This window comes from Parasteatoda tepidariorum, chromosome X1 (genome assembly GCF_043381705.1).
Source record: "Parasteatoda tepidariorum isolate YZ-2023 chromosome X1, CAS_Ptep_4.0, whole genome shotgun sequence".
Lineage (NCBI taxonomy): Eukaryota > Metazoa > Arthropoda > Arachnida > Araneae > Theridiidae > Parasteatoda > Parasteatoda tepidariorum.
The window spans coordinates 237176-251800 of record NC_092214.1 but is presented as its reverse complement, the minus strand read 5'-3'; the positions used below and the strand labels follow the sequence as shown (position 1 = coordinate 251800).

At 26.7% G+C, this 14625-nt stretch overlaps 1 protein-coding gene across 1 annotated transcript in view; it reads right to left on the bottom strand.

Moving 5' to 3' along the window:
• Positions 1-14625, bottom strand: part of LOC107455720 (phytanoyl-CoA dioxygenase, peroxisomal) — a 32156-nt gene that overhangs the window by 5552 nt on the left and 11979 nt on the right. Inside the window, exons 6-8 of the mRNA XM_016073387.3 lie at positions 13258-13439; positions 10545-10700; positions 4637-4765 (exon numbers count right to left, since the gene is read on the bottom strand). Coding sequence (XP_015928873.1) covers positions 4637-4765; positions 10545-10700; positions 13258-13439 — 467 coding nt within the window. The remainder of the gene's footprint in view (positions 1-4636; positions 4766-10544; positions 10701-13257; positions 13440-14625) is intronic.

Here is a 14625-nt window from a genome sequence, read left to right as displayed (position 1 = left end):
TTCAAATGTTTTCACTGTACATGCAAATAAACATTTAATTATAGTTTATTTTTCCCTTGCTTGACAATACACATGAAACTATCAACCTTAGCATTATTTACATTAATGTCATTATTAACCAGTTTTACAATAAAAGCATTAGTATCAATTGATTTTTATAAAAGAAATTTTTTTCCTCCTTTTTATTAAATCAGTAAAAATTTTAATATGAATGAAATATTAAAAGCAATATCATTTTCAATTAAAAGTATTGAAAATAATAGAACTGTGAAAAGGTATAAAAATGAAAAGTCGGCTGCATAAATGTATACCTAAATATAGTAAGAGTATACTTTAGTACTAATGATTTAAAAATAATTTTTTGTCAATTTTATTTTGACATAAAGGAACTTTAAGCAAAACAATATGTTTAGAAATATATTTCAGCGCTAAATAAAACAATAAACATTTAAAATATAAAAGTATTTTGAAATTACTGCAATAATGAAAAAAGAAAAAACAATATAAATTAGTTTACACAGGTAAATGGAAAAATAAAATAAATTTTGAAAAACCTTCCTTCTCATTCATTTAAATTGATTGTAGTAACTCTAATGTATCTTTTAATGAGAATTAAAAAAAAGTTAGAGAAACTTTTGATTGTAACTAATTCAATAATTACATTATTCAACTAATTTTAAAAACTAACAGAACATAGAATCAGTAATGGTTTATTTGATTTTAAGAATCTTTTTTTAAAAAAACTACGATTTATCCTTAAATTTAATTGACTAAATTTATTTTATATATCAGGTCAAGTCATAAGTAACTTCCATTTTTTATTGGACATTTATTTTGCTCTCATTGAATAACAAGATTATATTAATTTATTTTGTAATCACTACTATTATCTATAACCATCTATTAACTTCCTGGTAGTTTATCAAATATTTCCCTGTAAAATGTGGTTAGTTTGGGCTGGAAGAAGTTTTCGTCAGCCTGCCTGACTTGCTCTTCAGAATTGACCGTTTTTCCATTCAAAAAGTTTTGTAAGAAACAGAAAAGGCGGTAGTCTGTCGGCGCAAGATCCAGAGAGTAAGGTGGATGTGGTAAAACAGACCATCCAAGCTCAAGAACTTTTTCTTGAGTCACCTTTGTTGTATGTGGTCGCACATTGTCATGTAAAACAATGACGCTTTGGCAATTGACGAGTACAGGATGCTTTTCAAGGAGTTTCTCTTGCACTCTTTGCAACTGTTGAATGTATATATCCGCAGTAATTGTTAAATTTCACTTCAACAACTCGTGGTGAATTATTCCTTAACAATCCTACCATACGCACCATAAAATCTTTCTGCCATGGATGTTTGCTCTCTGATCTGGTAGGAGTGGTTGATCATTATCAAGCCACTGTCTTTTGCGGACTATATTGTCATAGGTAACCCATTTTTCATTGCCTGTTACAATTTCGTTTAAAAAGGGCTCAATTTTCACCCGTGATAGCAGACTTTGGGGCGATTGACATCCGATCTTCTTTATTCCATCCACTGAGATCGTGAGGTACCCATACACCTAACTTGCTGACTTTCCCTAATTTCTCCAGGTAGCGGTTAACAGTTGATTGTGATGTTCAACCTTTCTGCTATACCTCTTGTTGATTGACATAGATTTTGCTTTAATATTGCCTTTAAAAGGTTATCCTCAAAGTCGAAAGGACGTCCCGCCTTTGGTTCGTCTTTTAAGGTCGTATCTCCAGAGCGGAATTTTATAAACCAACTTCTAACTGCCTGATCAGTCATTAGTCTTTAATCATATACACTGCATATTGTTTCAGCTGTCTCCATAGTGCTATTGCCTTGTTTAAATTCCCAAAGCCTTACATGTAGAATATGTACTTTTTGACTCTTCATTTCAGAGGTTAAAAAAGCAGTTTAACATAATGTGTATCACACAAAACAGTTGGCAAAAGATTAATTGAAGCCTCGCCTACATAGTGAAAACAAAAACTTGTTGTCAGGGTAACTCATAGCTGGTTGATAAGGACAATAGATTCTACTTAGTTGCATCGGAAGATATTTATGACTCGACCTAATAGTTATTTTTGCCTAAGTGCAAATGATACATTAACATTTAAAAATAACTAAATCATGTTTATTTGAAGTAATACAGATTCACATAAGCAACTAAACTAAAAATTGAAAAAACTGTTATGAGAAAATTAAAATTTGCTCTCATTCGATTATAATTAAACTAAAAATATTAATAAAAATAATGAAAAACTTAATTATTAAACAGATTATTTTTTAAAAAAAATTTGATTTAAATAGTAGTTTAAAGCAGCAAACCTTAGTTTTTAGAATGAATAAAATGGAATAATAGGATGTTTTAGAAAAAAGAAACACATGCTAAAATTTCATTTATTAAGTAAATAAAGCAGTTATAATTCCCAAAACTGATAAAATAACTTTCCTATGAAATGTATATGGTTCACCTTTAACAACTTTTTTCCAACCAAATGCAGCTCAGTAAACTACTATATTTTATTTTATCATTTAAATTCCTGCATCGCTTTATCCCATTAAAATAACAAGGAGAAACAAAAGGTAGACAATGATTAGATTTTTATATGCTAGGACATACTTAAAGGACCTAACATTAAATCTGTAAATTATTTAATTCAAAAGATATTTTAAAATTTTGAAATCAGAAACAACCTTCTTTTTTTGAATAAACATGACAGTTTTTTGGAGAATTTTGATTTTTGAATCTGAGAATATGGGGAGTAGCTACTATCAGGAAAATATGATCCCAATAGTTAAGGCAGGAGAGCGGTCCCATTTTTTGAGTTCTGTAATGGTAATTTCCCTACAATCATATTTCACAATCTCTAAAAGTAATGAAGCAAATCAAAAAGTTTCAGCAAACAATAAAACTTCTTTATTTTAAGAATGTAAAAAATTACATTGTATTATGCTCAAAACATTTTGCATACAAATTTTTAGTTTAATTTAATTTAGGTAATTTTGATTAACAAAACTCAAAATTTGAAAAGAATTATTTTAATAGTTCTTGAGAAATAGAATATAAAAATACCACTTTTTTTGAGATGGCAAAATACATAAAAAATAATATTAACAATAAAGTTCGTAGACTTTTTAACAGTGTTCTTGTTAAAACAATTAGAGCTACATTTTGCAGCTTGTAAATACTCCCACACCATATTTGGAACGTCAAAATATAGAAACTGTCAAAAAAGGTTTGTTTATTCAGAAAATCTGATAACTCAACTTAAAATATTGTCTGCATCAATTAATTAGTATATTTAAGGTAAAGTAGGGTGCATAGTCAAATCTTTCAACAAAAAAATAAGCACCTTTTAAGTATTTTTTAAGCACTGAAAAATATTTTTAAGCACTATATACATAAGGAAAATGCAAAATAATTTTCTAAGACTTTAAATGATCATGATAAATTAACTAGTTTCTGACAAAGTACTATTTCAAAGTACTATTTCAGTTGATCAAGATATTTTTCGGTTCGCTATCAGAGGGTGGAAATTTAAGTTTGGAATTGAGAATATCTTACAAAATGCAGCAGAGTTGCACAAGAGAGTGAATAATCTCACCGAAACCAGCTCAGCAGACGCATATACGGACCTGCAAGTATTTTACCAAACATGTAAAATGATTGGCGCTTTCATACGCTATGGACAGACGGTACGCCGAAATGGGTCGTGGTGGAATGAACTGCAAAAACGCTGAATTGAACAAAGTGAAAAGCACACTTTTGCATAATACATGGCGAAAATCAGTATGGCCAAGAAAAAAAAATCTCATTTCCGAAAAGGGAAAATTAAGCACTTTTTAAAACCACCCAATGAAAGAAGCACCTTTAAGGGCTTCTAAATAACGAAAATCGAAAATAAACACCTTTAAGCACTTTTTAAAAACGCTACGCACCATGTAAAGCCTGTCATAAAGTAAGGTTCATTTTTAAAGGTTTTAAAAAATGAAACCAAACTAAAATCAGCGACACAATAGCCCATAGAGGACAAATGCCTATTGCGCCCATCAGTTTTCAATCATAATCAAAAGCTATTGAGGGCATTCAATTTTTAATTTTGCACATAGTACAGGTAGATTTAATAGTAGGTTTGAAGTTAATAGATGATATGTAAAAGATAATACAAGATTCTTTTTGGAAACTTAGCCTTAAGTTTAAATAATTTTTTAAAATTAAAACAAAAAATTTTAAATGTTCTTAAGCTACCACATTTTTTGTATAAAAAAATCAATATAGAAATAATCCAGATTTGAAAAGTTCCTTAAAATCTTGCCCTCAATGCTCAACAAGTATAATTTATGTGTGGATTTTAAAAAGTGGTACTGCAGGCAATAGATATTTTTCTAACATAGCTACTGTAGTTATTAATTTAAAAATAAACCAATTAATCAAGTTTTAAAAGTAAATTTAATAGTATTTAAGTATCATTTTAGGTATTTCAAGCATATGAGTGTCTGAGACCTGCAATAGTAAGGCATCAATAATATTAAAAACAAATTACACAGCACATTGAAAATGAATATATTTTCTTACTTTTCCATATTGTAAGCACAGATGAAATTATGTATAAAACTAATTTAAACTATTTTTTTACCTTTACATCATCGATATCCAACCCCCTCTTTTTAGCAATTTCAAGTATTTCATTAGCAACATATTCCTGTGATGTTCCTTTTACATCAATATAATCACAATCACTTGAAGCATAGTGACAAGATATAGCCTATAAAATTATAAAAAGTTATTAATTTTATAAATTTATTGTACATGTATAACCTTAAATACAATATATTCAATTACAATAAGTGAATAAAATATTAAATAATCTGTGCCGTAAAATAATTTATTATACAAAAATAAACAATAACATAATTAAATAAGTATACATTCTTAAAGTATTTTGATATTCTTACAAATATTTAAGTATTGCATAAGAGTTAATAGTAGATATTCATACAACACTTCATGGAGAAAACATTAATATCAAAATAAAGAACAATATGTAGTTCACACTATAAGAAGTACAAAACTTCGATGGAAAATGAATAGAAAATTAAAATACAATGGAATCAAATGAGTTAGAACAAGAAGTTACAAATAGGCAAGCAAGACCAAACATCACTGAAACTTAGTTTATGAGTCACTACAAAGTAGGAAATAAGAGGAGTAAAATATGATTAGAAAGAATTGAAAATGCAACGAAATAAGAAAGAAATAATAATCTTACCTTAAAAAAAATCTCTGCTGTTAAAATGTAATCTAACAATATTTTTAAAGAGGAACTTGTTTAAACAAAGGTGATTGTTGGTGAATTGAGTTTTCTTTTAACATATTAGTAGTGGCTAGTCAGGAGAAAAATTCTCCTATCATGGCCCGTTCTTGCAGAAATTCATCCCCCATTTAGTCAATGGAAGGTAACTACTTCAATCTGTTATGAATGTGAAACATTTTGTTGTAATTTGAATGTCACATTTCTTGGAGGGAGGGTTGTAACATGCATCATAATTGGCAGATACTCTGGCATAGTTATACATGCTTTGGCAAACTTTATTTGTAATATTTAACACATTATGAAAGACAGTTAAAGTAAGAATTTTTTTAACAAATTTTTCCTAATATAGTAACATTTTTTACTACAAGAGAAGTATGCATTTAATAATTATTTAAAAATTCTACTAATTTAAAAAAAACAAACATGTATTTTATTGTATTTGAAAGATTATAAATAAACTGTTACAAACGAAACTCATAATTTTCTCCACTAAAAAGTGCACTGTTTGAAGGTATACTTCACTTTTAAAATCATAAGAACATTTATTTTCATAATTAATATTACAAACCAAATTTTTTAGAACTGTAGCACTGAACATCATAAATGTAGATTTTTTATTAAATATATTTTTTGTTAGGTAGTTTCTATATTAAGTAGTATTTTTTTAGATTTCTTTTATTAGGGATTTATTTATTATACACACTTTATTTATTTATTTATTTTTTGAGTCACGTCTATTCATTCAAACAAAATTCAAATGCCAACATTCTTAGAGAGAAAATTATATTTCAAGAAGTCATATGAATATTTTTTATAAGATAAATTTAATTTCAAATACAGTTTGTTCAAAAAAATTTATTAGGTTAAATGATACTTATTAAATAAATTTTTAATAAATGGAATTTTTTCAGTAAAATATTTTGTATATTTCATTTAACTCATAACTTATAATTAACTCATACTCATTTAATTATGTTATTTCATTTTCATACTTCTGTTCTGTTTTACTTACATTCCATAAATATTTATTTTTTTATGAAAGTAAACAGTGAGTAGGACAAGTTGTATAGCTAGTACATATCCCGTAATTTGGATATGATAGCTGCTGTATCTAATTCTTGGTGACTATCAATGGTGCAACTGGTAAAAAAAATTTAAATTACTGATACCAAATTGTTTAAAAAAATAATAATACTGAACAAAAATTGTTACAAACTTTTAAAAACTGAACTGAATTGTACAAACATAATACCAAATTGTATTAACATTGAAAAATATTATTATTAAGCTGCATCATAATATTTACATTGATTTAAAAAAATTCCTCGAAAACCTTTTGCTTGCATTTCCTTTATAAGTACATGAAATGTTAAATGCATGCAATTCATAAAAACTCATTAAAATTTAACGAGAATATTTCAAATTAACATTAATCTAATTATAAAAAATAATGATAAAGGCAGAGAAAATATTAAAGGATATGTTTTAAGTAAGTTCAAAGAAGAAAAGCAAGGATGTTTATCATCTCTACAACAAATATATTACATATTTAAAAAAGTGTGATACGTATTTATTAAGCTCATATTTGAACCCTGTATCAACAAAATGAAAATTCAATTTCACTTTTAAATTTTGGTTTAAAATAGTATTTAATATTATACATCACTAAATACAAAATAATATTAGTTTAAATTTAAAAGGATGTATTTTCATATATTCTTGACATTTTTTTAAAAACAAAAACATATTTTTCTTCTTTTTATTTATTTTTGTAAAAAGCAGGAAAAATTTTGTAAAAAAGAAAGTATCTGTTAGGCTTAAGTCTTTTACAACTTACATTTGTGTATGGAAAAAAGCAGGAAAAATTTTGTAAAAAAGAAAGTATCTGTTAGGCTTAAGTCTTTTACAACTTACATTTGTGTATGGAAATCAAAATTTTTTAAAGTCACCTATTATTATGAGACACACCTACATAAGCTTTATTGACATAATGAAGGTAAAACATGCATTTCAGTTGGTCATGGTGTGGTGTTTCTTCAGGTGTATTGAATTAACTAGTGCTAAGAATTTTGAAAATGACAGAACCCAATAAGAGTATACATTTTGGCAAATAACACATCCTGGAAATGACACTAAACTTGTAAAAGAGGCTGAAATTATCTTTGTATCCTTTATGTTATAGCAAAGTAATAATTTATTTAAAATAAAGTAGGTCATATTATGACAAGCTGTTAAGGTATCAAAATCAAAACTTCATCAGAACCTTAAAGAAAAATTCATCTCTGAGAACTTGGCAGCAGCAAGTGGGAAAGATACCTTTCTGAAAGTAGTTCAGTAGTTCATCATATTTGAAATTTTGAAAAGAGGAGATTACTTAATTGAGACTAAACTTGTAATTTCAAGGTCATGTATTCAAAACATTCTCATTGTTCTCATCGTTTCATAAATGTTTAAGTTTTTCTACACTCATAATATTTTTTTAGAATAAATAAATTATGATTCTTTTATGAATTCTTATCAATTTCAAAAGTTGAGTTCCATAAAATTTCCAATGAAAAAATTTACATACGCTCCATCTTTATTGTGCATGCTAGACTCAGAGTTTGAAATTTTTAATTAGAATATCTCTTAAACCTTTCCAAACTACATATTACTCATGGGGGAAAATGCATACTGCTCTGTTCTTATAATATAATCATCATTTTGTGCATGATTTTTAATTGTAACATAATCAAAAAGCTTAGACAGCAACTATTATAGGGAGGAGGAACATAAATTATTTTAGACCCTAAAATTTTTAGAAGAATAAAATTTAAATTGCGATATTAAAATATTCTTAATATTACTAAATTATTAAAATTAACATACATAATATTAAAAAATATAGTGAAATACCAAACTACAGAATTTTTCAATACTATAAAGTACTTTTTAGCTAACTGTACCAAATATTTTATTTATCGCATGTGCAATAAATAACTATTTTAAATAATCTAAATTATCTAGCTAATATTTAATATTGTTTACTCCTGTAATGTTTTACCTGTAAGTAATATTTTATTTGAGATTTTTATTCAGTAATTTATTTATTATTTTTGTTATTGCCAAACACAGAATGGATAAATTACTGAATTTGAAATTTTCCTCTAAAAGAAGTTATAACTTTTTCTAAGATTTTGAACGGTTTTTAAAATTTAAAAAAAAACTGTGTGTAAATATGAAAAGAATATTTATTTGACCTCTTGAAAATTCAACTAAATAATATGTATTTATAAAATTTTTCTGTTGTTGTTGTAACATTTGGGTCAAATTGTCAGAATGGTTTTTTAATATGAAAGCGGTTCCTTTTTAATAAATTTTATTTTTGAAATTTTAAAGCCATACATTAGAGATTTGTTGAATATTTCAAAAACTTTCTATATTATTATTAGCTTTCTCCTTTGAATTGAACCACAAGACTGCAGGTTTTACATCTATGATTATCTCTTTGGAATTATTAAAAATTGTGATTATTATGAATATGTTAAAATAGTTTTTAACATTTTAATTTTGTTAACATTTTTAATATTCTTAAGCAACATATAAACAGTGCTAGTAACGCTGAGTCTTCAGCTGACAGAGAGAGGGGAAAAAACTTTTCTCATATTTGAAATTAATGATTTTTCGTTCATCAAAATAAGGATAATAAAAAAATTTCCCAACACTACATTCAGAGCTGTAGCCAGGATTTATTTGATTTTCAGGATAGGGTTTTTAACTATTTTTTTAATGCGCACGTTTGTACACTGTAGAATACATTTAAAAATAAATGACACAATAATGATTAGATAACGTTAAACTTCTTGAATGAGCAATTAATAATAATCGATTTCTGCTTGAGTGAGCAGTCTCACTGAACATGGCATTTTGAAATATGAAAAATTATGCATTCAAGAAAAAAAAGAATAACAAAATATCAAATATAACTACCACAAAAAGCAAGAAATTAATAAAAAAAATTAAACTAAAACATGAATAAAAAAATCTTAAATATTCAGAACTAGAAAATTCCGTCAACTATTAACAATGTTTCAGTGGGTACCAATGAAATTAAACATTAAAAATATGTTAGATTAAACCCACATATTCATTAAGCTACATCAGTGCACAATTTATTATACAGATAGTTATGAACCATTTAAAATAGTTGCAATTAATTACGAAAATTCAAATGAAAGCCAGAACGTATGGGCTTTTTCAGCACAGTGATTGCACATGACGCAGATGGACACATGTGACATCAGTTCATGAATTATCATGTAAGCCCCCGCTTTAGGTGAAAATTAAAGTAAGCATTTTTTGCTTAAAAATAACTTAATAAACAGCACTCTTAGGAAAGTAATAAAATGTTTTCTGTGAGTTTTAAGAGACTCTGAATGCATTAAGATTTTTTTAAAAAAAATTAACTGTAATTGTCCATTCTGGAAAGCCTAGAAAAACAAACCAGAGAAAAATAGCAATTTTAGTATTTTTAGCATAATTTTAAACTAACAAAAAAATTTGCTTGAATGTAAATATATGTGAAATTAAAATTCCTTATAATTATAACAAGTTTAATCTTAAAATTAACATGGTAGTTTAATCGAAAAAGAAAATTAATATAAGTTCTTAGACTTATATTCAATTTTTTAATCAGTTTTTCAATAAATAATACTCATTAAATCTTTTTCTCAGATAACATAATAATTTAAAACTCCATAATTAATCAAGGAAATATAAACATTTTATTAACCACTGAAGTTTGCTGTAACATGCTATTTAAAATTATTTGTTCAGTTTTATCTTTCACCAAAAACCTTTATTACTAGGTATTCTTTTTTATAGAAATTAGTACAGTTTTTGATTTTGATTTATAAGAAAAATCTTAAAAATAATCATTAAAGCATTTTTAAATCTCAAGACTCTTAACAATTTTAGTCTAAAACCTGAAATACTAAATTTTAAAAATAGTAGAACACCTAAAAAATAAAATTAAGAGCTAAAATCTAAATTTCAGGTTATGATCTTAGAATTAAACAATACTAATAAAACATAAATGTTAGGTTATCATAACACCAAAAAATAATTTGATACTGACATTCAAATTTTCAGTAAATTTATTCGCTTCATAAAATTCCTTAAAAACAATTTCAGTGTCACTTAAAATACTAAGAATAATATATTATCGAATGAGACACAGATTTTTGTATACCTTTCGAAATCCTTTTGTTCTATTAGCTCCAGAACCATGAATTAATAATGGATGAAAAAAGACTGTATCACCAGCTTCCATTTCCAAAAAGACTCTTCTATCCTTCTGATTTTCTTTCAAGTCAGAAACTCCATGATACATCTTATTAACACCACCCTATATATTTTAATTACTTAATTAAAGTGTTATTACTTAATTAACCTAAGTTAAAATTTATCTTTAAAATTAAAATCAGGTTTCAATTTATTTAAGCTTAATAATTAGTGATGATTTTACTGTAACAGAAACAATTATCCCATTAAGAAGGAATAATCATTTATTCAGTTATAAATTATATTAATTTAATAAAAATAATATGTTTTTCAGATAATAAATGAATATGAAATAAATATAATCAAATAAAAACCACAGACAAAGGCCTAAAAACCAATAAATGAAGTTATAAAGGCAGAATTATTATACAACCTATAAGTTAGAAACTGTTGTATCACTAGGAGGAATAGGTAAATAAAGAATGTCCCTCCGGCAGAAACTGGACTACCGCATTGATGTATGCTGTGTGACCAAGGGTTCACACATAGAACACCTGTAATGTATGTAAGTAAAACTTGAATAGTTTCGGAATAATTTCATATGTTTCTTTTTTTCATATTTGTCTTCTTTTCTTTACTATAAGGCTTTGAAACCCTGGAGGGAATTATGAATAACCCTTTATATCAAGGGCTGTCAGCAAGATTATTAATAAAAAAAATAGTAGATTTATTAGACCTAAACTAATAAATCCACATTATGATATGTTTTTAATACAAAATATTATTATATTAGATAAACTTATATAATATTATTACATGCAAAAGAAAGTATTTTTACATAACAATTTCCTTAAACGGTCACTTAAAATTTTTTTTTATTTGTTTGTCTGTTTCTTTGTCTAAGTAATATATATTGGTTACAAATTAATTTGCACATTTCTTTTTTAAATTGCTGGTAAAAGGATAGTTAATCAGAAGTGTAATGAAATGCAATTAATATTAAAAAAATATGAATACTTGATAGAATTGACATAAGGAATTTGTAAGGAAAGAATAAAGCCTAATTACTAATAAGTAATGTTGTGAAAATAATACTACATCATTTCTACACAATAAGAAAAAAGAACCTTTGAGCAAACTCTTTTATTTTACTGGCATTAACAAATAGATATAATTGTATATTAATATTAGGGCTATTAGCAAGAGTATCAGTTAAGATAATTAGATTTTGGAGCCAAAATCACTTAAAATACAAATCTAAGAAATCTAATCCCAAAATCGAAAAGAAAAAATTATGCATACTGTAACTGCGATTTATAAAAAAATTTTGTTTTAATTACTATACATCATTGTAAAATTGCTAGTAAAAATATTAAATCAAAAGTGTCACTTAGGTGTAAATGCTGATGATTCAATATATTTATATCATAATTAATGACATAAATAAAATTAAGACATTTAATGAAATGTGAATGACATTTAATGAAATTTAAAAAAAAAAACTTAACAATTCAATGAAACTAGTCATCATCATAGCAAAGAGATATTGGAGAGTCTGAATACAAGAATTTTTGAATGCATAATGGTATGTTCCACACATTTGTGAAATCCTTAATTCACATGTACTTCATGTATTGTGCTGAATGAATAATAATTTGCGTGCATCTAAAACAACAGACAATTCAACCAATCTCAATAGGCTCATTAAAGGAATGCATTTACAATGAAATTGAAGCAGCACACAAAACAGAACAATATTTGTTATCTAAAAGAAAACACTGGAAAGAGATCCAGGAAAGTTGAGAGCACTTTAGTCATAAATTCGGTAAGTAATCAGTGGCTTAACACGGACTTAAAACAGATCATGACTATTAAGCAAAACAGGTAAATCATATTAAAATTCCATCAACAAATGCAAGCCAGATCTTCACAGCAGGTATTACGTATGTTGAACACTTATTATCATGCCCAGAACTTCACCCAGAATCTCAGACAAGCCGTGACATTTTCAAATTATATTGAAATGGTAGAAACATGATTTCTCTGTGAAATATTCATGCTTCTTAGGGTCTAACACAATTCACTGATATATATTTTGCATTTGTTCTCTTATGTTTTTTGTTCTTGTTTATATTGTTCATATATTTTATTGTTTATCTTCCTATTTATGTCACTCTTTCTCATGTTGCCTGTATTATTTACATATTCATTTCCAAATAAAGACACAGGAGAAAAAAATAACATTAATCATAAAAAAACTACTTTAATAAGATGCTGCATTCAAAGAACCATCTTCACACCGAGGGTATTAGTCAGAATTCGATTGAGATGCTGCTAGAGTAAACCATAACTTATTTACATATGAAAACAAGTTGTAACTATTTTTGTATGTTGACATGCTATTTGTGATAATATGGAAATGTGATATTTTGATTACCAGTCACTGCTTATTTTAAACACAATCATAAAACTTCCAGTAACAAATCTAGATTAACTTAACATTTGTCAGCAGTCGTTATTTACAAACGAAACAAACACTACTGATAAATACATAGTATAACTTTAAAAAATTGTTTAAAAATAATGTAAGTAAAAGAGCATCACATTAATTTGCATTTTCCAATTAGTCATATGCTTCAACTAGGTTGTCTAAATAATGCTATTACAAAATTTAATCTTACTTCCCAATCTGGGTACTCATGCTCTAATAATGGGCCTTTATGTGTTCCAGGAATAGCAACTAGGCATCCATTTTGACGGTTCACTCTTTCCATAGCTGTCCATGCACAAACAACTTTATCTGCAGGCCTAAATGGAAAGTAATGCAAGTCTTGATGGAGTGGATGGCGAGAAGTAAGAGAGCCTGAACAAACATAATTTATTAGATACATTAGGCACCAAAAAATTAATGTAGGATATATAAATAACATAATTAAAAATTCGGACTTTAATAGCAATTTTTCATATAGAAAGTGTTATGTTACTTAATGGTTGGTTAGTCATTGCTCAGTCTTCCTTACAGAACAGGAGGAAAGATAAATAGTGGTATTAACATGATTTCATTATTTACATAATTTTTGGTCAAACAAATCATTTGTATTAATCAACCATAAAATATTTATAAATAAAATAAAAGAATTTTAATAAATTCAACATAAAACATTTATATTAAAGAATTAAATTTTTTTTATTTGGATGTGAAATTACATGAGGTGTTTCCTCTTTACAATTTAAAGTGGTGATAAAGCTCACTTAGTTTAAATGTAAATGTATAACTGCTTTCAAACTGGGAGCATTTTTCACATGATCCAGTAAAACTTGGAAACTTGGGCATTAATGTGTAAAATACAATGGAACTAATATTTATAAATAAAATATTAATTTTTTAAATAAATTTAACATAAAACATTTATATCAAAGAATAAAGTTTTTTTTTATTTGGATGTGAAATTACATGGGGTGCCTTTTCTTTATAACTTAAATTGGTTGCTAATGTCCACTTAGTTCAAATGTAAACGTATAACTATTTTAAAACTGGGAGCATTTTTCACTTGATCCTGCAAAGATTGGAAACTTGGGCGTTACTGTATGAAATACAATGGGAATAAACACCAGCACTCAACTCCACACCAATTTCCCATATAGGACATCCATGGGTTTGAGATAGTCATGGCTAGGTCCCTTTTCAAAGATGGCCCTTCGCAGAGCCCCCAGCTCATAACTCCAACGCCGCCAGGGTGAAGGCTGAGACTGATTAGCACCCTAAATCATCTCTAACAGAGTATAAAGTTATATCAGAATGAGAACATACAGTGTATCTGCTACATTTCAGATTTTCAAATCCATGATTTTTCATGACTAATTCCAAGATTTTTCTTGACTTAACGAATTTACTATTTTCTCCAACAAAAACACAACAATAAATTTAAAAAAGCATTATAATAACATTAATCACATTAAATTTAAAAACCAGAGTAAAGAAGAAGTTGAAGCAATATAAAATTGCACAAAAAAATACGAAAGCAAATAATTAATTTTTCTTTTTTTCT